The sequence below is a fragment of the Trichinella spiralis genome (assembly GCF_000181795.1).
Source record: "Trichinella spiralis strain ISS 195 chromosome Unknown Scfld4, whole genome shotgun sequence".
NCBI classification, from domain to species: Eukaryota; Metazoa; Nematoda; class Enoplea; order Trichinellida; family Trichinellidae; genus Trichinella; species Trichinella spiralis.
In genome coordinates, this window is record NW_003526943.1 from 8,116,818 (window position 1) to 8,142,890 (window position 26,073).

Below are 26,073 nucleotides of genomic sequence, written 5' to 3' on the forward strand. Positions count from 1 at the left end.
AAGAAATTGCCTGCTAAGTTTTCAACTAAGCATGATAAAAAAGTCAGCTATTTAACCTGTCATTGGATGTCAACTGTGACCAATTTGATTGGTAAAAAGCTTTATCCATTTTTGAAACATATGCAGATTTGCTCAAAACGCTTCCAATTCGAATTTTCTGCTCTTCTGGCTGAGAAAAACACGTTGAACACGTGTCCTGCGCTTCCTTTTCTGTCCAGATTCGCTCTCTATGGTGAAGTTATGTCTTGAAGGGTTTCTTTCACTGATTCATTGTTGTGTAATAAATTACACAATGTTTACGAGATGGCATATTTTTGAAAATTTTCAAATGGTACTGTTAAAAATATGTAGTTCATCACAAACGCTTTTCAGATTTATGTTAAATGTTTTATTATCAAAAAATGAAACATCAGTATTCACTGTTCTCTGTTCTTCTCTGAAGAACAGTTTTTTCAAGTTACATCCCAAATAACTGAACATGAATTCGAATACAATGCACGCAGTTAAGTAGGATTTGCTAAATCGGAATCAATGTGATCCATCAGATGAGAATAATATGTAAAAGTTTGTGAATAATCATTGCACACTGTTAGTGGTGTGTATAATTTTGTCAAACGTTTCAACTGTGCATCTGACAGAATTTTGCAAATAATAACAGCTAGGCGAAGTGCGTGCAGTTTGCAAAGCCGTTGCTTGGCATCGAACAAAGTACCGAAGACGAGATTAAAGAAAGATGTGTTGCTCCACAACTTGTCCGGAACTCTCTTCAATACTTGAACGAGAATGTGCAAATTTTGCTCATGCCAAAAGCCAGCCGGAGCATACTTAGCTACATGACTCAGAATTTCCACTTGAAAAGTTAACACATTGCCCGTGATGAGTTCCAACGCGTAATAAAACAGTACAGTGAAACAAACCAAATCGGATGCAATAAATTGGACTATTTCTTCATGTGCGGTGTCTGCATAGTTAAAATATTCTAACCGTCCTGCATTTCCAATTCCTGTGAAAGACTTCAGCGCATGTTGTGCAGCAATTACTTTTATCAAAACTGGCAAAAAACATTGTAGATAATCGTTCTCTGCAATATTACATTTCTGATCAATGCTTCTCTCTTCGCGATTAAACTTCCAACCGCCAAGGCCGATTTTCAATAGACGGAATGCAAACGTTAACAACTTACACTCCCTTGGCAAAATTTTCTTTGAAACGCAGTCTTTTGCTAGCTTCAGCGTTGTCGTGCACAATGCTTGAATCGAAGAATATGAGTTGAGAATTATGGACAAATCTCCTTGAGCCGGATTATCACTGTTGAAATAAAAAGCAACTATCTAAACAACATTCTCAATAGACTCACTCAACAAATATATTATTGAACTGTCATTACCTGTTGAAGTTGTTCCGTGTTACGATTATCAAGAGGATCTTTAAAAAATGCCTCCAAAGCTAACATAAACTTATAGCACGGATCAGAGTTCGCGATATCTTTAATATCCGCTTCGTGAAAAGATAGCAGCAAATCATGCCTATTTTAAATTAAGAAAAAATACATTAATTTCCACCATGAAATTATGAAACAGTAAAATACCTGAAATTGCAAAACACAACATGCTTAGTATGCAAAAATGCCATTCTGATGTAGCTCAGTAAACGATCATATAGGACTGTCTTCCTGCCAACCATGCAAACTATTTTTTGAATTACTTCTGCTTTTCGACGACCGCTGAGATCTAACAGTGATTTGCAATAACGATCAGTGTCCGCTTCACTAAATCAAAAGCAGATTTAAAAAATTTAATAAGATGAAATAAAAATTACTTTTTAATACCGAAATTGAGTTAGCCACCAGTTCATGTAGTCTGTCAACATTATTTTCATTTCACGGTAAAATATATCTTCACGCAATTCCCAAATTAAACGCTTGATCTGTAGATCAACCATATTATACAAATTGTCATCAGAACTTATTTTTTGCAAAGCGCAAACAGGAACTCTAGGCGCTATCATCATAACATCAATTATAAGTGATCGCATTGTTGGTAAATCAACCAATTCATAATAAGTACTTAAAAAGTCTTCAATTTTATCGGCACCGTTATGTTCTCGCTTTACATTATTCAACTGTTCCAAAATCATTTCTCGCAATCGGCGCATGATCGTCTCGTGATAATCTAGCTTTCGAATTGGATTTTGTTCCAACAAACGAAGTGCATCAAATAAAGACTGCAATTGGACTGCATTCTTCTGTTGAAAAATTGCAATCGATTCATGCAACTGGTCCATCGGCACCGACAACGCCTCCAGCACGGCCTGTCGATTGTCATAGCGAAAACGCTCAACTGAGCTTCTTACTTCCATCTAAACACTCTAATTCGGATCATTTTAATTCGTTCAGTTATACAAAAAATAATGTAAAATAAAATTATTAAAAAATATAAATTCTTTTAAAGTAAACAAATAAATGTACCATTGTAATATCTGACTATTAACAATTTAAATTCAGACAACAAAATTGCAATTTAAAGGCAGCGAAAAGTATAAGCATCGAATCAAAATTATATTAATATTAAAAAAACATATAGTGTACATACTTATTTCGCAGTTTCCGCAATGAAAAAATACATAGGATGTAAAAAATAAAGATATACTAAATCACAAACTTCGCGCTACAGTACGCAACAATTAAAAAGCACGTACTATAAATAATCATACAGTACTATAATAATTTGAGCAATTGGTCACTGTTGAATGATAACTTAATTCAGTAAAATAAATATCAATTTTAATTTGAAAAATATTATATGATCGATCAGATTTGAAGATATATTTAATAGAAATTTCATTTTGTTGAAAATTATTGAAAATGGGGTACTGATGCTCGTGCAAAACTGAGTTCTTATTAAATTTTGTATAAATTGTTTACCACAATGTAGTAGTGCTATTTGATTTTGCAGAATGTTGAAAATACTTAATAATTTTTGACAAAAGATGGTCACAGAATGCTTGCTTTTCTAATTGCTTTTTGACGACCAAGTATTTTGATTCACATCTTTTTTAAAACTAAAAGACCACTGGTCTGCACCCTGTAGTAAAACATCAGTTGCATTTTAATTTCTTTTTTCACAATCAATTTCGGAAATATAATCGTATTGCTAGTATGTTTGCTGTCATTTTTCATGATTCCTGATCTTTTATTGAAAACTCATTTCAACATCTTATCATTAATTTATAAATTAAATGCATATATATTCTTATTTACTTATATAAAATGAGAAATTATTTATTAATTTAATTTAATTTAATTTAATTAACTCCAAATACCATTTTTATCATGATATTTTCATGAATGAATCATGAAAAGGAACTTTGCTTCGGCAAAAAACATCAATTACTGCTTTTATTAGCAGTTGTCGACTTCATAAACGTAAAGCTAACCGGTCAGATAAACGGCTTGGCAGGAAAAAACTGTCAATTAAGATTAATGGAGAAAATTTTCTCTTTCAAAAGTATTCAATAATGTGAAAAGGGACACAAATGACAGCTTCAAGTTTGCCAATTTCAAAAGCATTTGTTCTTTGATAAAATTCAGCAAAGCGAAACGGTTGGTTGAGCGAAATAGTCGTCAGTTAAATTTAACAATAAAATTTAGTAAGGCCATTTGTCAAAAGTGAATAATACTACATGAAGTTCATCTAATCAGTTTAAGTGAATGTTAATCTGAGAATGAATAACTGAGCTTCAAAAAACATAATTGTACAATCAAATTAAATTAGTTGTCAATTTAAATGTTACAGGATGAGCTACAAGTAAGAAAATGTAATGCAGAAGCAACACTGCTTGCCATCTGAAGCAATGTTTTCGAAATCATAGAATTGTCGAAAAGAAATTTATTTTAAACAATTCTTAGAAGATATAAACCGATGATTGTCACTGATTGACGCAATATATTGAAAACTATTTGATGATTGTCTTTGATTTATAATTAAGGCAAATTATAAATACGCATTGTTCTTCAATGCTCTCTTTTGTATCTTTCCCATGATCTCACTAATCAAGTCGCCCAGTGTGGCAGATTCATTTAATTTATATCTTCGGTGTCCGTTGTGCATTTCTTCAACGTACAATAACAATTTTGGATAGATTACACTTTTACTTGGTGGAAAATAACAATATTCGTGTGAAATTATTGAGATTCATTTTCAATTATACAAATGACAAATATGTTGGCAATAAAAACGAAAAAAATTACTACAAATGTATTTAACCATAAGAACAAAAAAACAGATGATTTTATATACAGTTCTAATGTTATAAAAAATTTTCTCCCCTTTTAGTTGATAAAATACTTTTAAAAAATAATAAAATATTTGTTTAAAAAGTAAAATAATGTTTACAATATACGGCCTGAAAGATCATTGGTGATTGGAGAAATGACGTTGTCGTGACGCCAAATTGATGCTGAACGAGAATTGGTCTATTTCATTGACACTGATCAATGGGTTGAAGAATACTGAGAACTCGAAGATGTAGTTTTATAATACAAAATGAAATTTAAAATATTTAACAACTGTTGAACAAGTAAACTGTTTCAACGAGTTATAATGTCATTTCGAGATATAATTCAATAAATTAAAAGTGAATCATTCTGTTGATGCGAAAAGTACGAACAGTACCCGAAGTCAAAAGGCAACATACTTAAAATTAAAGCCCATTATTAAAGAATGCACAAGTATTCTTCTGAACGAAACCGACATATTTCATTAGTAGAGGTTATAAAAAATATTTTGAAAAATTCTTCAATAAACTATTTGATTAAATAAATAAAAAAGAAAATTTTTTCCACAAAGCATATTATAATTTGCAAAATGAAACACAATATTCTAATGGGCAATACTGTTAATATCGTAATAGAAAATGCAAGTTCCATCGTACCGGTCAGGTCGGCGACAATTTGTCTAGACAAACAAGTTGTGTTAGAATGCGGCGCTAGCACAGTTCACCGGTCCGTCTTTTATTTCCACATATTTTTTAAATGTTTTTTTCTCATCATCGATTCATTCATTAACGAACTTGAAATTTTTTTTCAAATCTACCTTTATTTTTTTATTTACAGTCGTATTGCGTGCAATTCATCCACGTCGAAGTGAACTTTGGTCCATTTCATCCCACATCCGAGATGTTTGAATAATTTTTTGTCGACGGATTGTTTTTCTTTTTGTTTAATTTCTTTCTTTGCTATGAACTTTTGTCTCGCTATTTCACGCTGTGAATTGAATTTTTCCCTTTTTTTTACGTTGATGTCTTTGCAGGTTAGTTTGTGGTAACGTATTTTACTGGTCCACGTTGTGTAATTTGAAAATCCCGCCTTGAAAATAGATGTCATCGCTTAGCTTGTTCAGCTTCACCTCTCCAGCTGTTAAGAAACTGTTGGGATGGAAACAAGGTAACATTTTTTTAATGAAAATTTCTAAATGTTATCACTCATAATAATATCAGTCAATCTCCTCTTCGTTGTGATGAGGAATAGTGATAAAATGTATTTTTCAACGGTCAGGTTGTAGTAATGTTAAGCATTATCGGCTAAAGGGTATCATTGTGTTGTATTTTTTTTTAATAATCGAGGACTGTGGATTCGTTGATATTATCATGTTCGACAGTGTTGTTGTACTTTTTTGATTAGTATTTTCATCTCAGAAGTTGAAAGTTTTGTAGGGTTTTTCACTTTTGACAATTATTTGCATATTATAAAATGAAATTTACCAATTTATCAAAGAATTGTCCAATTCAATTCAGCACATTCTTCACTTGATCGAACGTGTTGAACTGCTGTATCATCTCTCATCTATGAGTGTTTTTTTGGATTGGTATAAAAAAAAGATATCCTTGGCGTTGCTTTCGAGAAAAGAATTCTTTTTTTTTGATTGCGTTCACTTTGTTCCAGATGCTTGGTTTGCTTTTTCTTGATACAATGTAAAATGCCTTTGATTGATCATCAAGTGATATACACATGTTGAGTGAATGTTGGAGAGGATACTTTATTAATTATTGGTTTTTTTTTCCTATTATTTTCACAATCGAACTTTACAGACGTTCCACTGATGATGGATGGATGGTTTGTTTGTAATTTTGAAACTGATGCCTTGGTCAGAGTACAGAAAATTATTATTTTTTGGAATTTGTCAGCTTACAACAAATGTTGTGTGACCTGATGACGTTTTTTTGCCAACTGGGCACTCTCGTCTGTGCTTGTTGATGATGGATGATATCTGCTGCCAGTTGCCTTCTTTGAAATGATTTTCCTACCATAGAAGTGTATGATTAGCGTTGAATTGATTGTTCAACTGGCTGTTCGTTTCACGGATATGTTGAATCGTCACGCCCAATTGGCGACGAGCTTTTCCTTTTACTTCTTCCTCTTCCCCATTCTCTGGCCTTCCCCAAAACCACAAAGCTCTCAGTCAGAAAGAATGAATGCAACAGACTGGAACTGAGATCTTCCGTTTAGATAAGTTGAGATTGGAAAACGCGCAGATGTCGTTGGTATTTTTGGAATGCATCCTGATTTCACTTTCATAATTTCCTTCAACACTTCCTTCCATACTTGTGACCTTGAAAAGATTATTACACCAATTTCATATATGGTTTGAATAATAATTTGCAGAAGTGAAACAAACGAACCGCGACCAATTTTGACCAGAAAGTGTAGTAATTTGAAAATCTGGTTTGCCCAAATCAAACAGCCACTTCAATGGGACAAACCAGTTTTACAGCATATACTGATTAATTGGTTGAACCGGATTTTCCACATCGACAACCAGATTGTTTCATTCTCGATTACTTTCACAGTTGTTGTAGTAATTTTAATGAAAAGGAATATTATTATTATTATTATTATTATTATTATTATTATTATTATTATTATTGTTATTATTGTTGTTGTTGTTGTTGTTGTTGTTGTTGTTGCTTTCTTAGAATTTCTATTCCATTTAAACAATCAAGTAATCGATTTTGAAAATTCAGTTTCTTCTTCATGATGAAAAATGCTTCAGTTGAATACAAAAATTGGACACTTGGTGAATATAGAAAGTGATGCTGCGAGATGATAAAAATTCTCGGCGAAAAAAAACACATATCCACCATTACTATAACTTTATCTTATTGCAAAACAATAATTACGTGGTGATATATTGGGAGAAAAAAAAACAATTTTCAGCACTCATATTTCGTAGAGATTTTGACAATTCAATTTCAGATTCAAACAACAACCTGAAATTTTATGATAACTGAATTTGTGACCTGAGATGTTGTTAAACAAAAACTGTTATGACTAACAAAAATTTGCATGTTTTCAATCTTTGTAAAATAGATTGCTGTATCTGTGTTGTACTTCATTTGCTTACTGTACAAATTTAACCCTCAACATCACTGACACTCTGTAAATGTAGTGACTATTTATTTTGTTCAGTTTTCATTTCATTATTTAAAATTCATTCTTTTTCAAATTTCTACTTGTGCATATATAATTATACTTGTATATAATTATTTTTGCAAAATTTTTCTTCAAATTTGTTGCTTTGGTTGCATTCTTTTTGTAATTTTTTCTTAAAATTCGGTTTAGCTATTTTTTGAATGCCGTTTTGCAGTTTTGAAATTAACAGCGAAACCCCTTTTACACCAGTAGTTCATAGCTGAAATTGATAGTCATTATGTTGTAATCAATTGAGTAATTGTTGAATAGGCGGTAAATTTTATTTAATCAATTGTTTTGTTCAGTAAATAAATAATTTGAAATATTCAGCAGTTTCGGTTATATTTTATAATACATTTATACAACAGATATATGTATTTTTTGAATTGTCATTTTCACTTAAAGTACAAACAGAAATGTAAGCGTTACTTTACAGGTGACGAAGAGGAGAAATGGGCTGAAAAAGCGATTGACAGCTTAGTGAAGAAGTTGAAAAAGAAAAAAGGTGCTTTGGAAGAATTGGAGAAGGCATTGGCTAATCCGGGGGTGCCGTCGAAGTGTGTCACAATTCCAAGATCATTGGACGGCCGCTTGCAAGTAAGCCCAGCATAAATTGCGCTTATGGGATTATGTTTCATATTTATAATTATATATTTATTTATTTTTCAGGTTTCGCATCGCAAAGGTCTTCCGCACGTAATTTATTGTCGCGTCTGGCGTTGGCCAGACTTGCAGTCGCATCATGAACTTCGCCCACTCGAATGCTGCGAATATCCATTCAACGCCAAGCAGAAAGAAGTGTGCATTAATCCATATCATTATAAGAGAGTGGAAAGTCCAGGTTAGAAATGATAATTTCAGAAGTTTGAATTTTTTTTGTTCTACACTATAAATTCTAGTCTTACCTCCTGTACTTGTTCCACGATATAGTGAATTTCCCCCTTCTCGATCCGCGGGTAACAGCAACTTGTTGCCATTTCAGCAAGTTAGTGAACCCATTCTTCCTCACAATATAAGTTTCAATCAAATTGGTGTTCCCATTACCGGGTCAAATTCTGCCCACAGTCCGTCACCTGGAAGCCCGTTTTCCGCGGTTTCTGGTAATGAAAAACCACTTCAACGAGTTGTATTAAAGTGGTACTTAAATTTTAATGATTTCCAATTTTAGCAGACAGTCCACCGCCTTCGTTTAGTCCTAGCGAAGAGAATATCCACGATGTTCCTATGGACACTGCTGTTCAAAATGTTCCCCAGTGTGAGTATTATTTTAACTTTTCACACTATTTTAATTATCTAATTGCCTAATTAATATGCTTTTTCAGGTGTCCAGCCTGTTCATTACCAAGAACCGGATTTTTGGTGTTCAATAGCATATTACGAATTGAATAGCCGCATCGGTGAGCTGTTTAAAGTGCGTTCGCATACGGTTGTCATTGACGGTTTCACCGATCCTTCTAATCGAGATGATCGAATATGTTTGGGTTTGTTATCGAATGTGAATCGAAATTCAACTATCGAAAACACTCGCAGGCATATTGGCAGAGGTTGGACTTCTAGTTTGATCATCTTTTTTCAACTACTGATTTTTTTTTGTAGGTGTTCAGTTATCTTATATCAGAGGAGAAGTGTATGCAGAATGTTTCAGTGACAATGCTATTTTTGTTCAGTCGCGCAACTGCAATTATCATCATGGATTTCATCCAACTACAGTATGCAAAATTCCCTCGTCTTGTTCTTTGAAAATATTCAATAACCAAGAATTTGCACAGGTAATACGACTGACTTTTTATGATTATACTTTTAACCTGTGAATATGGGCAATATATATATATATATTTATTTATTTATTTATTTTGCAAAATAGCTGTTACATCAGTCGGTTCAACGCGGTTTCGAAGCTGTCTACGAGTTGACCAAAATGTGTACTATTCGATTGTCCTTTGTGAAAGGATGGGGTGCTGAATATCATCGCCAGGATGTAACTAGCACACCATGCTGGATTGAAATTCACCTTCATGGCCCACTTCAGGTGATTTTTATAGAAATTCTTTAATCTTAATAATGTAACATTAAATATTTTCAGTGGCTAGACAAAGTGCTGACGCAAATGGGAAGTCCTTGTAATCCAATATCGTCTGTATCCTGAAAGCACCATATCGCTATGCTTATTTATCAACTTGATCAATTTCTGCATGTAGCACGCCTTCAGCGCAGATGTGCCTTGTGACTGACGTCTGTTAGTCACCTAGCACAGTGTTGTTTTGTTTGCCAAAAAATACTGTACTATGCTATGCTCAATATTTTAATTAAAAAGTTTCTTTGCGACATACGTAACGCTTAAATGGTCGTTGTTAATCTCGTTCGATGACACGATTACGGTAGGCTTTCGGCGGCAAGGTTGGTTCTAAACCCCACCAACCTTTTACGTACATCTGCAAATTTCGAAAATTAAACATGTAAATGAATCAAGCCAAAAAGACTCCGATGAACGAACCAAGCCACATGTCACACTAAGCATCACCGTTCCCAAAGCGAGAATTCGATTAAAAGTACGATTTTCTCGTTGATATCCCTCTGCGTAAGGCTCGTGCGGAATAGGAATTTCATCAAAAGTTGCTAAGCGGATCATCTTCGTTCCAGAAGACTCGTGACGAACGGAAGATGCAGACAAAAAACGACCTAAAAAACTAATATGCAAACTAGAAGATATAGCAGACAGATACTGACAGGTATGCAAAAGTCGTGGAAGTGCAGACATCCTTCTGTATCTGAAAGATAAGTAAAGTTAATATTTTCCTTATTACAATGAATTATATTTCACAGTGACGAAACAGCACTTAAAACATTAGACTGCTTACAGACATTACAAAACAGAAAAATCTATAATCTTAAGAAAGTTATTACAAGGAAACCACTGAAATAAATGTTATAAATGCCTATGTTAAACAAATACGAATGAGACAAACCTATATTACAAAAACTGAAAATGTATTTTCAACAATGAAAAATTAAAACAAATACAATTATTAAATTTGAAATCAGTATTATAAATTCGTTATTTCATTAAGTATACATATTTAAGTTAAATGAAACTGAAAACAGCGTTTTAAAAATGCTTGAACATAATGCATTTCTCGGAAGCAAAACATGCACAACAAACTTTATCAATGAAAACAAAACGTAAAATCTAAATGTATTTAATCATGAAAACAAAAATTCAAATAACATAGAACTACAGCCAGTTAATACACTCAGGAAATATAAAATAACCGTGCCATTCAAAATTAACAGAGCATTAACAGAAACATCAATCATACTTCATGAAATAAACTTGCTAAACGTCAGTAAAACGGAAATAAATACTAAAAATCAACCTCTGTGAAAACAAGTAGATAATACATGCAAAAAACAACAATATGAGTATGCAACTTTACATAAACAATCAAATACAGTAAAACTACCATATTAATGATTTTCAGGTCGGAAGTATTTATGTGCTGTGATAATTCATTTTTTTACTACTGTCACATGGTTCAGGAAACATTCAAAATTATTAGTTTTAAATAATTGATAAATTCATTACTTTAAAAATTTCATTATTATCAGCAAGCAAAATAAGGCAAAAACTTTACTTCATATCAAAAGTAGCCTAGTTTGTTGGTGTGAGCCTACCTTTTACATCTTGAGCAATTATGTAAATCACCCATTCAATTCTTTTCGACACAGGTGGGACATTTAATAATTTGGTGGACGAGAAAAAATATAACAGTGGAAGCCAAACAACAATGGGGTAGACCCCGAGTATACATCAAAGACATGCCGCTTCACACTTTGATTGGTTGTGAATTTTGCGTAGAACTCTGATTTGTTTTAAATTTTATTGGTTTACACGGCGGCTAAATTTCATTGGTTGTTATTGCGATGAATTTTACTCGCTGTTTGGAATCTAAATTTTACTGGTTGTCATTTTCATTCATTCTATTTGTCAAATTTTGGTTTCTTTTTAATGGTCACTTTTTCATTCTAAGCTTTTACTGTTTATCTTCTATATGTATATTAGTAGTAGCTAAATTATACATTTAAAAGCTGACTAGTAATTCAAAATTATAAGTTTATTAACAAATTTGCTTGTGGTTTATTTTTGTGTATAATTACATTCATAGAACTGCTGATCAGATCTAAGAAATTCGCTTTACTTTAATTTAAACTGATTTGGTTTATTGCGTGTATACTATTGAGCATTTTAAAAACCTTGTTCAAAAGTTTGCTTTCTATTAATTTGTTTCTTAATTTGATGAAGTTAAATTTAAGTTTAAATTAAAGTATATACTGGATTTAGAAGTTATGGATGCTATTAGTAAGAAAGATCAGGTGGATTCACCATTTCACTGAATTTCATTAAATCATTAATTGTAATTAATCTTACCACATAAATATCATAAAATAGTAAAGCTTTGAATATCTGAAAACTGACCATTAAAATGAAATCAAAATTTGACAAATAGCACGCATTACAATGTACAGCACTAGTACGACCAGTAAAAATTTAAGTTTGCGACAACGAATAAAACTCATCGCAGCAGCAACTAATGAAATTTAGCCGGCATGAAAACCAATGAAATTTAAAGCCAATCAAATGTCGAGCGGCATGCCTTTGAAGTATACTCGGGGAGTAGACCAACAGCAATCAGTGCATACACACATCAACTTCTCTACGCACAAGGAACATCACCAAACGTCATCAATATCTGCTTGGTTTGGTACTACTCGGTCCCGCTTTTCTCTCATTGGTCATTACCCACGCTATTTTATTGGACCGTCAAATCTTAATCACAACTGAAGAGTTTGAATCAATGAGCAATTAGACAAAAAAAACCAATGCGACAAAGACTTCACTGAGCAATTAGACAAGGAAAACCAATACGACAAAGACTTCACGGCCAAATAAAATGAAAACCAATACGACAAAGATTTGACGGTCTAATAAAATAGCGTGGGCAAAGACCAATGAGAGAAAAGCGGGACCGAGTAAAACCACCCCATATCTGCTTTTATAGTACTTAAAGTTCAACCCATAAGCCAATTTCTAGAAATATTCTTTTGTGTTTTTGCACATTATTTGATGAAATGCAATTTTCATATTAATTTTTCATAATCAGAGTGGTTTAAAATATAACATTAACAAAATTCCCTGTCTGGACAAGATTGCGTAACGTTAGAAAAAAACAGATTAAGAATGGTACTTGAAGTAGACCTTAACAGTACAACTGGCAGATTATTCAATTCGGCATAGCTGAGTTACGAATAGCGGCAAAAACAAAGGTAACAGGCACCGAAAGAACCCTGTTTCTGCCAATCAAATTTCACAGTTGTTGAGAAACAGGCGCTCGTTAGATCACCAGTTGAAGCTGTGCTGTTGAAACAGCCGTAAGTTATAAAATTTTCAAAATTTATGCCATCCCAATGTATGGCAAATAAAACCAAATAACTGCTGCAGTAAATCCCTATATAAGGGCACTGACAAAAGAGGCAAAAAACATTCAGAGAAGCCAGCGAAGTGCTATCCGGAAGAACTGCGAAAGAATTGTTTTTTGCCATTTAGTCAGTTTTACGCAGTCGCAAGCTCAGTAAAATATACTTGCGTGGAAGATAATTCAAAACACACTAACAAACTAACACACCCAAACAGAGCAAAACACACAAACAAAACCACATTTCACTTCAGACGAAATTCACTTGACTGACGTCACACGCAACGTCAAAAACGGCATACGGTATCAGGTTCAGATTGTCAGGCTAAATAATTTTTAAAAAAGATAACTATAATAATCAGCAGATCTTACCTATGATAAGCAATGAAATAAAATGGGCAGATCGAAAAACAGTGCCATCTGTGATGCAACTACATTAAGATTATTTCAGCGTAAAGAGTGATGTGCAAATATGATAAATCAAATTGAAAAGAAGTCATTCATGACTTTGCTATGCAGTACGTTAGCTGATATTTTCAATAATAGAACTAGATCTTCACCATGATTTACAAAACTGCACACTATCAATTTTCTTAAAGTTAATAAAAAAATTTTTAACAAAGCACTTTTTCATAATAATAACTGAACAATCATCATACAGTTGAAACATGAATAACATGAAAAATGTTGGGCATGCTATACACCAAAATGTTGATTATTGTAACCAATAATGCAATCATGCTTAGGCAAAACAAAAAATTTGGAATATAGCACCGGCACATAGGATTTATTTTGAAGAATTAATTTTTGCTCCACACATTGTGGATTTATATCAAACATGAAATACATATCCGTGATGTGTAGCATATTGGAAAAGTGCAAAAAATCTACAATTCCCCTTTATCATCAACTCACTTTATTTTTTCAATTCATTTGTAAAATAGCTCACTTTATAAAAAACAGATGCAAGCAATTAAAAATAAATTTCACTTTTACAACGAACGTAATTTTCTTTCGATCGGCCGAAGCAACCAAGCATCTGCACCACATAGACAAAGCGACATTCCAAAAAGTATTCCAACACAGCAAACATTGATTATAATTTTACAATAAATAGGAAGGCTTTCATTTTATTTATTATTATTATAATATAACTGCGTTGTATCCACGTTTAATAAATAATAAATACTAATACGGAACACGGATATCACTTCCCATTTCTTGAAACACAAACATTTCAATATCAAACATTTGACGTTTCAGTTCAACACCCACTTTGATAATAATCAGCAATACGTTGGCAGGAAAGCAAACAATTAATTGTAAACACAAAATTACAATACCATAATTCATAAAATAAAAAATCTATTTTTGAATTATTGTTTGATAAAAATAGAATAATTGTTTTGCCAAGATTTTATTTCGTGTGTACATTTCATCAAGATATAATATATAAGCATTGACTACTTGTGGACGTACCATACTTTCCATTGACTACGGCAGAAGTTTGAAACAATGATCCTTTTCAAGTGCTTATTTCTCCTTGCTTATATAACGGTATGGTTTGTTATTTTTTTAAATTAAAATTTAATAACATAGAAAATAAAAAATTTAAGGCAATAAAAGTTCACTAAAAATAAAAGATTATCATTCTCAAAAGCATAGCATAAGCAAAAATGTGCAAATCAAAGTTAAATAATTGCTGAAATGGAAAATAATAATAAGGAATTGGCACTAAATGCTTTTCTTGTTACAGATATCCCACAATATGAACTGCAATAAGTTGACTAGCACAAAAAATTGGATAATTGTCAAAGAAGGCTATATTGAAAAATTCCATATTTTCCTCACATTATAAATAATAAAAATTGGGGCGCAGCTCATTATTAAAATGATTCGCATTTCGTTTCATATTTAATTAGTTGTATGTTGCTACTTGTCTAACAAAAAAAGTTAAATTGTTCAAAATTAACAATTGTTTTAATTTAATTCTACAATTTTTTGATAAATACTTTAAAATACGGTTGAAAATATTTTAAACTGTTGGGTCACAATTAAAGATTGATAAAAGCAATGAATTAAAATAATTTTCACTTTTAGCTAGCTTTTGGCAATTATGAATGTGGCACCTTACCATCCACTTTTCCGAAAAGCGTTAGAGGAAACAGAATTTCAGGAGGCTCTGTTGCAACACCAAATTCTATACCATATCAAGCAAGATTAGTGTTCAGAAAAGCGGGTAATAGAATAAAACTTTGCGGAGGTAGTCTTGTTGAACTGAAACCTGGAAATGGTAGTCAATGGGTACTGACCGCCGCACATTGCGCCTACTATGCAGAGTAAGACAATATAATATTGTTTATATTGTTAAAACTGCAGTTTTGATAACACATTCAACTATATTGATAAATTTTATATTAGATATGGGAGACGTTTTACCCCAGATGAAGTACAGGTTATTCTTGGTGCTCACAGACCCAATGAAGAAGAAAGAACTCAACTGAAAGTTGATACAAAGCGCATAATTAGTCATCCGCGTTATGATGATGTAACAGTAGTTTATGACCTCTCTCTAGTGCTGCTTAAAGAATATGTAATTTACAACAATGAAATTCGATCAGCATGCCTGCCTAAACCGGATGAGCCAGTTCCATTGGATGTGCCATGCTTTGCAAGCGGATGGGGATTAACATATCGTACGTTAATGAAATCAACATATTCAAAAAGCAATAATTTAATAAATGCTGTATTAATAGATGGTGGACGTGGTTCGGACGTTTTGAGAATTGCAGAAATGAAACCATTACCAAAAGATGAATGTAGAATTAAACCAGAAGAGCATGCAATAGTTTTTTGTGCATATGGTGTTGACCGCTCTGCAACATGTCAGGTAAGTAATGCAAATATTATTCATTGACACACATGAGATTAATTCATTTTCAATGGTGAATAAAATTTTATAGGGTGATTCTGGTGGACCAGTAGTGTGTTTGAAAAACAATAAAGCAACACTGTACGGAATAGTCAGCTATGGTCCGCCTACGTGCGGAGATGCAAGGCACTCCGTAAAATTTGCCAAGGTCCCGGCAATGATGCAATGGATACAAGATACTGCCCGAAGCATTGATTCTACTGTGCCCGTTGTGTCTCGCTTTGAACCGAAACCAAGTGAACAAAAAGCAGATCAGAAAGACACACAACCTAGTCCAAGTAAATTTTATTTTAATTTTGAATTTATTGAATTTTATATTTTTCACTTATTCGATTTGAAATTTCATGGGCAATTTCTATAAAATTTTTCTTTATTTTTCCTCTTCACAATCTTGCAGCTCTATAGCTTTGATTTCACAATAATAAACGTAACTGTGTTTGTGGTTTTCTGAATTTTTGAATACATTTCAGGTGTATCCCCTGGCAGAGTAGATGTTGGAAAGAAAGATATTATGAAAGATTTGCCGCAAATTCCCACCAGAGAAAACGTGAAAGATACTCCTGGCGATTACAAAGGATCTGATGTTTTCAATTTTATCTACAGAGATGGTTTTCCTTCTCATTCAAAATTCCCTGATTTAGAGCAAATTATGTCAGATTTCATGTCACCTGGTAGTGGAGGCATGAGCGGTGGAAGCTTTTTCAATTCTCCACGTGTTTTCATAGAAACAAAAACCATTAACCGTCTACCTTCTGTATCAAGAAGTAGAAGTGATGTTGGTAGATTTGGTTTCAATGATCCAACATTCACCTTTTTCCGTTAATCTACATTTAAAAATTTTGACGTCATTTTATGCATTATCTAAATAAATGAAATTTGCTGATGTTTTTCTGCTTTGCACTTGGTGATTTTTAGAAATTTGTTTCTTGTTTATGCAACATATAATTGCGTTCAGAAGATGATTGATATAGTTTGTTGTACATCATCATCGTATAATTTCCATGAATGCATTTATGTTTCTCAAACATTATTATATATGTTATCGTTTTGCAATCAAATTTTTAAAAATTCATATGGAAAATGAATTTTGTCTGTATGGTGATATTGAGAAGATTAAGACTTGTTGTAGATATTGATGCAAGTTCAAATTAGGCGGTAAAAATTCAATTATTATCTTTCCAAAGATAAGGGCAAAAATTTTCAGTTTAAAATTATGTTCTATTTATCAATTATTTTGTTTTATTTATTAGTGAACAAGGATGCTATTTGAAAACGTTGCTCTTCAATAGAATCTTTGTTGTATATTGGAGGAAGGTGTAATTGCTGTGATGAGTTAACGTACGACGGTACAGCGTTTTCTGCTATTTATTGACCAAAACACAACTGAACACACACGATACGAGTAAGTTAAAAAGGACAAAGAATGCAACATGACTGCTGGCACACATAAACACCTGACTAAGAGGGATAAGAGTCAACACAGTAGGAACATGAAGATAGTTAAGCTTGATACTTTTATCTTCTAGCATAAGAGGAAGTCTTTTCAATGAACAATGTGTCCGAACACTTCCCCTGCATTGTTGAATCGCTTTGGGCTCTCACCACAAAGATTTCCTAAACCCATCTCTGATATGCACTTTTCTTGCTTCGGCTTGAATAAACCTTTCGTCAGAATGTCCGCCACCATCTGCTCCGTTGGTAAATATCGCAATTCCACATCTTTGCGTTCTGCACCCTCTCTAATGAAATTGTAACGGATGTCGATGTGTTTTGTTCTTGCGTGGTATACTGGGTTCCTTGCCAGTTTGAGTGCACTTTGATTGTCACTGTGCAATATTACTGACTTGCTTAAGCCAGTTATTTCTTCAACAATCCGTTTGAGATGCATTGCTTTCTTACATGCTTCAGATAATGCCATATACTCTGCCTCTGTGCTGGATAGTGCGTCGGTTTTTTGTTTTCTTGATTCCCAGCTGATCGCGGCATTTCCAAATTTCAAAACGTAACCGGTGTAGGATCTTCGGTCATCAGAATTTCCGCTCCAGTCGGCGTCTGAGAATCCCATGAGGGCTCCTGATTCTCTCTGGAAACGCAGTCCATAAGTGAGATATCCGCAGTGAGATATATACGTGTTCCTTGTCTGTTAATAAACTTAGTCCTTTCAATCGTTTCTTTCTGTGTTTCTTTAAATACTCTCTGTAGCTGCTGTGTTTGTATTTGCAAGTCTTACGGCTGCTATCTGGATTTACGTAATAACACAGATCAGCTAACAAATCTTTAACACGTTTCATGTCGGATACCGTTCACTCGTAAGAACTTCTGAAAATTTTCGCTGCAGTACTCAGTTGCATTGTCTGATCGCAACGTTTTAATTTTGTTTCCAGTTTAATTCTCAGCATGTGATTTGAAGTCCATGAAAGCATCTAAGACTTCATTCTGATTCTTCAGGAAGTATGTTTCACACCATCAGGAGTGATCGTCAATGAATGTGACAAAGTACTTGGATCCTCTTATGGAATTTTGTCGCATGGGGCCACAAATAAATGTCGTGTGGATTAATTCTAATGGACGACAATGTCTCTTAGTTTGACTCTTTGGAAACGGGGATTGCGTCTGCTTCCTCTTAATGCATATTTCACATATCGGCAGCTTTTCTTTGCCAACTTTCATGCCAAATACCTTTTCATGCTTTGTCAGTTCTAGAAGGCTCCTTTCATTTAGATGTCCGAGGCGTCGGTGCCATTCCATTAATGTGGGGACCTTGCTTCCAGCGGTGGCTGCTATAAACGTCGGACTTTCGACATAGTATAAACCATCTTCCTTGTACGCAACCATGACTGTTCCAAGGTTCTGGTTTGCAATTATGGCGGAGTTTTCTTGGAATGTCACTTCAAATCCCTTTTCAGTAATTTTTGCAACCAAAAGTAGATTCGACCTAAGGTCAGGGACGTTAAGAGCGTTGTCCAACTTGACGCTTCTTATTCCGTCGCCGCCTAGGATTTCCAAGTTAGCCGTTCCACTTTCCATAATTTCAGTCGATTTGTTATTCGCGAGACTCAGGGTTCGTTTCATGTTTTTCATGGAGAGAAACATTTCCTTGTTAGAGCACATATGAGATGATACTCCTGAATCTAAGCACCATTTCGAATGGAATCGGCCACCTATGCAAAGGGAGATCTCAGACGTTTTGTTTGTGTAGCAGTCCTGACGGGTCATCTGAGTATTTCTTCGTTGCTGCTGTGGCTGATGAGCAAGGTTTGATCGGCAATGTTTCGCAATGTGCCCCACCTTTCTACAGCGATGGCACTTATATTTGAACGATTTTTCATTGTCTTTGGGATGAGATTTCTCAATCGCACGTTGGGTATTTTTCAACTGACACTTCCCTCTGGCAAACATAGCATCGTCGTGTTTCGGCTCTCTATTCTTACGAGCTTCGTATTCTTCCAGCAATTATATTTTTAGTACTTCCGGCTTCGGCAACTGGTCGCGAGATTCCATCGCAACTCGAAAGATTTCATATGAGTCTGGAATAGCGTAAAGCATGAGAATCAAAAGTAGATCGTCAGCTATTTCCAAGTCCATGGCCTTCAACTTGTCAACGCAACTGAAGAATTCCCTCAGAAAAATATTCATCTTTTGTTCATCATTCATTTTGTTGAGAATGAGGCGTTTAAGGAGAGTTGCTTTTCTGGAAGGACCTTTGGATTCGTAGGTAGACGATAGTTTTAGCCAGATTTCATTCGATGTCTCACAGTCTTTGATTTCACGAAGCTCAAGTGGACTTATGGACAATACCAAATTCGCTTTTGCCTTTTAATCAGATATGTCTCGTTTCTGTGCTGCATCCAACGAGGATTCATCATCCTTCACAATTTTCGGCCTTCGTTTTGTGCCATTCACAAATTCCCAGAGATCGTTCTTGACCAATATAGCCTGAGCCTGCAATTTCCACGTGTTGTAGTTTTCCTTACCGAGTAGCTCGATTTTCACGGTGGTGGTCATCACGAGTACAATATGAGAGTAACGTTAACGTACAAACGCTGTGTTTTCCACTGGATAGAGACAGCAATCAATTCGTTTTGGCTCAGAGGTAGCGGTCTGGACCCATAACCTGTTCTATATTCGAAGAAGATTTAATTACTGTGATGAGTAAACGTACAACTGTATAGCGTTTTCTGTTATTTATTGACCAAAACACAACTGAACACACACGATACGAGTAAGTTAAAAAGGACAAAGAATGCAACACCACTACTAACACACATAAACACGTGACTAAGGAGGAGGAGAGTCAACACAGTAGGAATATAAAGATGGTTAAGCATGATTCTTTATCTTCTATCTTCTAGCATGATAGGAAATCTTTTCAATCAACAATGTATCCCAACAATCCTAAATTAAATTCCCTTACCAACAGCAGATAGAAAAGCTGTGCAAGCAATGAAAAAAGTTATAAATTTTTAAATCACTTTACTCAGAGTTACTTCTACATGCCTAAATTTTGTATGTGAAAATCATTTTGAAAATGTATTTAATGGAAATCAATATCAATCAAAATCTTTATGATCAGACGTAAATTTTACTTGCCCTGATTTTTTCTTTTGTCAATACGCCCGTTTCTGAGAATCCGGGTTCTTCAATTAAAGAGAATATATATGGAGACGAAGAAAATTGAATTCCTAAAGTGTTGCCTTTTAATTTGTTAATGATTTCTTGAATGCATTTTTTAATTTAATGCCCCTGTTCATCAAATTTCTTTTGTATTTTATATATATAATACTGCTTTATTTTATTTTCCCATGCAACTCAACAATGCATGATTGCAGCACTTTGCTTTAGTGACGACATACGTTGAATGTAGGACGGTTTTGAATTATATGAATAAGCGCAATTATTATTTTTAGCATTATTCGAAATTAAAAAATTGAAATTAATATTATTCAATTAAGGGCTTGAATAGAATGCAAAAATAAGTTTCGAATATGATTATTTTATATGAGCATCTAAGATTTAAATTGTATGAAATAAATTTATTGTTGAATGAATTAATGAGGTGAATTATACTTCCACTTTTTCACATTTACTAAAGAAAACGATCATCTGATGTTCGTGAATGTTGAATATTTAATGAAAACGCTGGCCGAATTAAATAATCATTATAATCAGCCCATCTTACCTCTGACGAGCAATGAAATAAAATGGGCATATCGAAAAACAGTGCCATATGTGAATCAAGTACATTAAGAATATTTCAGCGTGATTAGTGATGTGTAAATATGAAAAATCAAATTGAAAAGAAGTCATTCATGACTTTGCTATGCAGTACGTTAGCTGATATTTTCAATAATAGAACTAGATCTTCACCATGATTTACAAAACTGCACACTATCAATTTTCTTAAAGTTAATAAAAAATTTTTTAACAAAGCACTTTTTCATAATAATAACTGAGCAATCATCATACAGTTGAAACAAGAATAACATGAAAAATGTTGGGCATGCTATACACCAAAATGTTGATTATTGTAACCAATAATGCAATCATGCTTAGGCAAAACAAAAAATTTGAAATATAGCACCGGCACATAGGATTTATTTTGAAGAATTAATTTTTGCTCCACACATTTGTGGATTTATATCAAACATGAAATACATATCCGTGATGTGTAGCATATTGGAAAAGTGCAAAAAATCTACAATTCCCCTTTATCATCAACTCACTTTATTTTTTCAATTCATTTGTAAAATAGCTCACTTTATAAAAAACAGATGCAAGCAATTAAAAATAAATTTCACTTTTACAACGAACGTAATTTTCTTTCGATCGGCGGAAGCAACCAAGCATCTGCACCACATAGACAAAGCGACATTCCAAAAAGTATTCCAACACAGCAAACATTGATTATAATTTTACAATAAATAGGAAGGTTTTCATTTTATTTATTATTATTATAATATAACTGCGTTGTATCCACGTTCAATAAATAATAAATACTAATACGGAACACGGGTATCACTTCCCATTTCTTGAAACACAAACATTGTTCTACGGCACAAACAATAAGCAATAATCAAACTACGCATATTATAAGATCCATTTCAATATCAAACATTTGACATTTCAGTTCAACACCCACTTTGATAATAATCATCAATACGTTGGCAAGAAAGCAAACAATAAATTCCAAACACAAAATTACAATACCATAAATCATAAAATAAAAAATCTATTTTTGAATTATTGTTTGATAAAAATAGAATATTTGTTTTGACAAGATTTTATTTCGTGTGTACATTTCATCAAGATATAATATATAAGCATTCACTACTTGTGGACGTACCATACTTTCCATTGACTACGGCAGAAGTTTGAGACAATGATCCTTTTCAAGTGCTTATTTCTCCTTGCTTATACAACGGTATGGTTTGCTATTCTTTTAAATTAAAATTAAATAACATAGAAAATAAAAAAATTTAAGGCAATAAAAGTTCTCTAAAAATAAAAGATTATCATTCTCAAAAGCACAGAATAAGCAAAAATGTGTCAAACAAAGTTAAATAATTGCTGAAATGGAAAATAATAATAAGGAATAAGAATAAGGAATGGCCACTAAATTCTTTTCTTGTTACAGATATCCCACAATATGAACAGCAATATATTGACTATCACAAAAAATTGGATAATTGTCAAAGAAGGCTAAATTGAAAAATTCCATATTTTCCTCACATTATAAATAATGAAAATTCGGGCGCAGCTCATTATTAAATTGTTTCACATTTCGTTTCATATTTTATTAGTTGTATGTTGCTACTTGTCAAACAAAAAGGTTAAATCGTTCAAAATTAACAATTGTTTTGATTTAATTCCACTAATTTTGGTAAATATTTTTAATTTATGTCGCCATCAAATACTCTATGAAATTAAATAAAAATATTTCAAATTGTTGGAACACAATTAAAAGAATGATAAAGAAATAACATAATTTTCATTTTTAGCTAGCTTTCGCCAATTATGAATGTGGCACCCTACCATCCACTTTTCCAAAAAGCGTTAAAGGAAACAGAATTTCAGGAGGCTCTGTTGCAACACCAAATTCTATACCATACCAAGCAAGATTATTCTTGGAAAAAGATGGCAATAAAGTAAAACTATGCGGAGGCACTCTTGTTGAACTGAAACCTGGAAATGGGAGTCAGTGGGTACTGACCGCAGCACATTGCACCTACTATGCAGAGTAAGATAATATAATATTGCATATATTGTTAAAACTGCAGTTTTGATAACACATTCAACTATATTGATAAATTTTATATTAGATATAGGAGAAATTTTGCCCCAGATAAAGTAGAGGTTATTCTTGGTGCCCACAGACCTAATGAAAAAGAAAGCACTCAACATACAGTAGGCGCAAAGCGCATAATTAGTCATCCGCGTTATGATGATGCAACAGTAGTTTATGACCTCTCTCTAGTGCTGCTTAAAGAATATGTAATTTACAACAATGAAATTCGATCAGCATGCCTGCCTAAACCGGATGAGCCAGTTCCATTGGATGTGCCTTGTTTTGCAAGCGGATGGGGATTAACATATCGTACGTTAATGAAATCAACGTATTCAAAAAGCAATAATTTAATAAATGCTGTATTAATAGATGGTGGACGTGGTTCGGAGGTTCTGAAAATTGCAGAAATGAAAATATTACCAAAAGATGAATGTAGAATTAAACCAGAAGAGCATGCAATAGTTTTCTGTGCATTTGGTGTTGACCGCTCTGCAACATGTCAGGTAAGTAATGCAAATATTATTCATTGACACACATGAGATTAATTCATTTTCAATGGTGAATAAAATTTTATAGGGTGATTCTGGTGGACCAGTAGTGTGTTTGAAAAACAATAAAGCAACACTGTACGGAATAGTCAGCTATGGTCCGCCTATGTGCGGAGATGCAAGGCACTCCGTAAAATTTGCCAAGGTCCCGGCAATGATGCAATGGATACAAGATACTGCCCGAAGCATTGATTCTACTGTGCCCGTTGTGTCTCGCTTTGAACCGAAACCAAGTGAACAAAAAGTAGATCAGAAAGACACACAACCTAGTCCAAGTAAATTTTATTTTAATTTTGAATTTATTGAATTTTATATTTTTCATTTATTCGATTTGAAATTTCATGGGTAATTTCTATAAAATTTTTCTTTATTTTTCCTCTTCACAATCTTGCAGCTCTATAGCTTTGATTTCACAATAATAAACGTAACTGTGTTTGTGGTTTTTTGAATTTTTGAATACATTTCAGGTGTATCCCCTGGCAGAGTAGATGTTGGAAAGAAAGATATTATGAAAGATTTGCCGCAAATTCCCACCAGAGAAAACGTGAAAGATACTCCTGGCGATTACAAAGGATCTGATGTTTTCAATTTTATCTACAGAGATGGTTTTCCTTCTCATTCAAAATTCCCTGATTTAGAGCAAATTATGTCAGATTTCATGTCACCTGGTAGTGGAGGCATGAGCGGTGGAAGCTTTTTCAATTCTCCACGTGTTTTCATAGAAACAAAAACCATTAACCGTCTACCTTCTGTATCAAGAAGTAGAAGTGATGTTGGTAGATTTGGTTTCAATGATCCAACATTCACCTTTTTCCGTTAATCTACATTTAAAAATTTTGACGTCATTTTATGCATTATCTAAATAAATGAAATTTGCTGATGTGTTTCTGCTTTGCACTTGGTGATTTTTAGAATTTTGCTTCTTGTTTATGCAACATATAATTGCGTTCAGAAAGTGATTGATATAATTTGATATTTATCATGATCGTATAATTTCCATGAATATATTTATGTTTCTCAAACATTATTATATATGTTAATGTTTTGCAATCAATCTTTTGAAAATTCGTTTGGAAAATGAATTTTATTTGTATGGAGTGATTGGTCATTATAAGATAATTATTATAATCAGCAGTAAAATAAAATGTGTAGATCGAAGAACAGTGCCGTCTGTGTTTCAAGAACATTAAGTTTATTTCAGCGTTGATTTGTATTGTGTAAATTTGATCAATCAAATTGAAAAGAAGTCATTCATGACTTTACCCAGCTGTGTGTTAGCTGATACTTCCAATAATAAAACGTGATTTCTAAGATTATTCAGAAAGTTACGGTTTATCAGTTTTTTTTGATGTGAATAAAATTTTTTTAAACGAAGCACATTTTCGTAATTATAGCTGAGCAATCAAAATACAGTTGAAACATGAATATCATGAAAAGTGTTGTATATCCCATGCACCAAGTGTAATGTACTCAATAGAAATAAGTGGTTCCTACAGTTGCTGAACGTTCATACCATATATTGCAAACGACTCAAGATTTTTAGAATAATGACATTTGACAAGTGTGTGATATCAAGCATGATGATTCAATGAAGAACTGTTTGTAAAACGTGCAACTGAATTATGGGAAATCCACTATGAGATTGAAGGTCATTGTAAGGCAAGAATGCCATTCGTTAAATATAACATGTGAGATGGCCAAATCATTTGCATGGTGAAAGGTTATTTGAATGGAAATGTTCAGCTGTGCAGAATATCTCGTTATAAATATTATAAAAATAAATATGCAGTGCAATATGTTGTTCACATAAATAGCAGGAACTTGTCAACAATGCATAGCACTGCTGTTAGTACACTCTTTAGAAAGTTCTAATTTGCAATTCAGACTTTATTTTTAGATTATGTGCTTTATTTCTGTTATAGCCCCGCGTCCGTGGCTATTCTGTAAGCTGATGCACAACAAGAACAAAAATAATAAACGTTTATTAGCCACTATCAAGCGAATACGTAAACACACACACACACGCACGCACACACGCTACTAAGAGTTCAATCAATCGATCAATAATTTTCTAACTTCCTACTGTGGATGTTCAGGTTCGGTGTCCATACCATACCATACCATACCATAACAATTTCAAAATGTATATTTAACAAATTCAAATTCATTGAAAATATTATTTAGCAATTTTTTATTCAGCACAGTCAATGATGACGATTTTTCTGTTGTTAAAAGTTATTGTTTATTTGAACAGTTAACTGTCTGGATTACATTACATTTTATTAGGCAGCATGCATTGTTCTATTACTCACGACAAATTGTAATCGATGAATGTCAGATCACAATGACGTATACAATATTTTACAAGT

At 33.2% G+C, this 26,073-nt stretch overlaps 6 protein-coding genes across 6 annotated transcripts; 3 read left to right on the forward strand and 3 right to left on the reverse strand.

Annotated features, from left to right (window-relative positions):
- Positions 1–503: 503 nt before the first annotated feature.
- On the reverse strand, positions 504–2,358 carry Tsp_01978 (conserved hypothetical protein). Its single transcript, XM_003377748.1, has 4 exons — positions 1,829–2,358; positions 1,589–1,768; positions 1,388–1,526; positions 504–1,331 (listed from the first exon to the last, which is right to left on the reverse strand). Exons 1-4 carry the CDS (start codon positions 2,356–2,358, stop codon positions 504–506), a joined length of 1,677 nt encoding a protein of 558 aa, XP_003377796.1.
- A 4,682-nt stretch (positions 2,359–7,040) lies between these two features.
- Tsp_01977 (mothers against decapentaplegic protein) lies at positions 7,041–9,614 on the forward strand. The gene is given in 9 exon segments (XM_003377749.1): positions 7,041–7,086; positions 7,905–8,065; positions 8,204–8,309; positions 8,637–8,723; positions 8,791–8,865; positions 8,881–9,012; positions 9,065–9,177; positions 9,345–9,497; positions 9,552–9,614. The coding sequence occupies 9 exon segments, from the start codon at positions 7,041–7,043 to the stop codon at positions 9,612–9,614; spliced, it is 936 nt and encodes a 311-aa protein (XP_003377797.1).
- Positions 9,615–9,819: 205 nt separating this feature from the next.
- Tsp_01976 (conserved hypothetical protein) lies at positions 9,820–10,746 on the reverse strand. The gene is made up of 4 exons (XM_003377750.1): positions 10,739–10,746; positions 10,169–10,236; positions 9,963–10,147; positions 9,820–9,900 (listed from the first exon to the last, which is right to left on the reverse strand). The coding sequence occupies exons 1-4, from the start codon at positions 10,744–10,746 to the stop codon at positions 9,820–9,822; spliced, it is 342 nt and encodes a 113-aa protein (XP_003377798.1).
- Positions 10,747–15,055: 4,309 nt separating this feature from the next.
- On the forward strand, positions 15,056–16,694 carry Tsp_01975 (elastase-1). The gene is made up of 5 exons (XM_003377751.1): positions 15,056–15,093; positions 15,171–15,278; positions 15,361–15,829; positions 15,903–16,107; positions 16,342–16,694. Exons 1-5 carry the CDS (start codon positions 15,056–15,058, stop codon positions 16,692–16,694), a joined length of 1,173 nt encoding a protein of 390 aa, XP_003377799.1.
- Positions 16,695–17,414: 720 nt separating this feature from the next.
- Tsp_01974 (conserved hypothetical protein) lies at positions 17,415–19,525 on the reverse strand. The gene is made up of 3 exons (XM_003377752.1): positions 19,340–19,525; positions 18,551–19,297; positions 17,415–18,011 (listed from the first exon to the last, which is right to left on the reverse strand). Exons 1-3 carry the CDS (start codon positions 19,523–19,525, stop codon positions 17,415–17,417), a joined length of 1,530 nt encoding a protein of 509 aa, XP_003377800.1.
- Positions 19,526–22,250: 2,725 nt separating this feature from the next.
- On the forward strand, positions 22,251–24,524 carry Tsp_01973 (putative trypsin). The gene is made up of 5 exons (XM_003377753.1): positions 22,251–22,292; positions 22,870–23,108; positions 23,149–23,659; positions 23,733–23,937; positions 24,172–24,524. The coding sequence occupies exons 1-5, from the start codon at positions 22,251–22,253 to the stop codon at positions 24,522–24,524; spliced, it is 1,350 nt and encodes a 449-aa protein (XP_003377801.1).
- The last annotated feature ends 1,549 nt before the right edge of the window (positions 24,525–26,073 follow it).

Bases quoted from the DNA above. Each gene is read 5' to 3' on its own strand.
- Tsp_01978 (XM_003377748.1), bottom strand. From the start codon at position 2,358: ATGGAAGTAAGAAGCTCAGTTGAGCGTTTTCGCTATGACAATCGACAG. The intron at 1,527-1,588 runs GTATTTTACTGT...AATTTAAAATAG, and splicing joins GTTGTGTTTTGCAATTTCAG to GCATGATTTGCTGCTATCTT. The intron at 1,332-1,387 runs GTAATGACAGTT...AATGTTGTTTAG, and splicing joins ACACGGAACAACTTCAACAG to ATAGTTGCTTTTTATTTCAA.
- Tsp_01977 (XM_003377749.1), top strand. From the start codon at position 7,041: ATGCTTCAGTTGAATACAAAAATTGGACACTTGGTGAATATAGAAA. The intron at 8,724-8,790 runs GTGAGTATTATT...ATGCTTTTTCAG, and splicing joins TGTTCAAAATGTTCCCCAGT to GTGTCCAGCCTGTTCATTAC. The intron at 9,178-9,344 runs GTATGCAAAATT...CTGTTACATCAG, and splicing joins ATGGATTTCATCCAACTACA to TCGGTTCAACGCGGTTTCGA.
- Tsp_01976 (XM_003377750.1), bottom strand. The intron at 9,901-9,962 runs GTTCGTTCATCG...CGAAATTTGCAG, and splicing joins TTAGTGTGACATGTGGCTTG to ATGTACGTAAAAGGTTGGTG.
- Tsp_01975 (XM_003377751.1), top strand. From the start codon at position 15,056: ATGAATGTGGCACCTTACCATCCACTTTTCCGAAAAGC. The intron at 15,830-15,902 runs GTAAGTAATGCA...AAAATTTTATAG, and splicing joins ACCGCTCTGCAACATGTCAG to GGTGATTCTGGTGGACCAGT. The intron at 16,108-16,341 runs GTGAACAAAAAG...AATACATTTCAG, and splicing joins TCGCTTTGAACCGAAACCAA to GTGTATCCCCTGGCAGAGTA.
- Tsp_01974 (XM_003377752.1), bottom strand. From the start codon at position 19,525: ATGAATGATGAACAAAAGATGAATATTTTTCTGAGGGAATTCTTCAGT. The intron at 19,298-19,339 runs GTACTAAAAATA...GAAGCTCGTAAG, and splicing joins ACCAGTTGCCGAAGCCGGAA to AATAGAGAGCCGAAACACGA. The intron at 18,012-18,550 runs GTATTTGGCATG...GTTTATTAACAG, and splicing joins AACTGACAAAGCATGAAAAG to ACAAGGAACACGTATATATC.
- Tsp_01973 (XM_003377753.1), top strand. From the start codon at position 22,251: ATGATCCTTTTCAAGTGCTTATTTCTCCTTGCTTATACAACG. The intron at 23,109-23,148 runs GTAAGATAATAT...TTAAAACTGCAG, and splicing joins CATTGCACCTACTATGCAGA to TTTTGATAACACATTCAACT. The intron at 23,660-23,732 runs GTAAGTAATGCA...AAAATTTTATAG, and splicing joins ACCGCTCTGCAACATGTCAG to GGTGATTCTGGTGGACCAGT.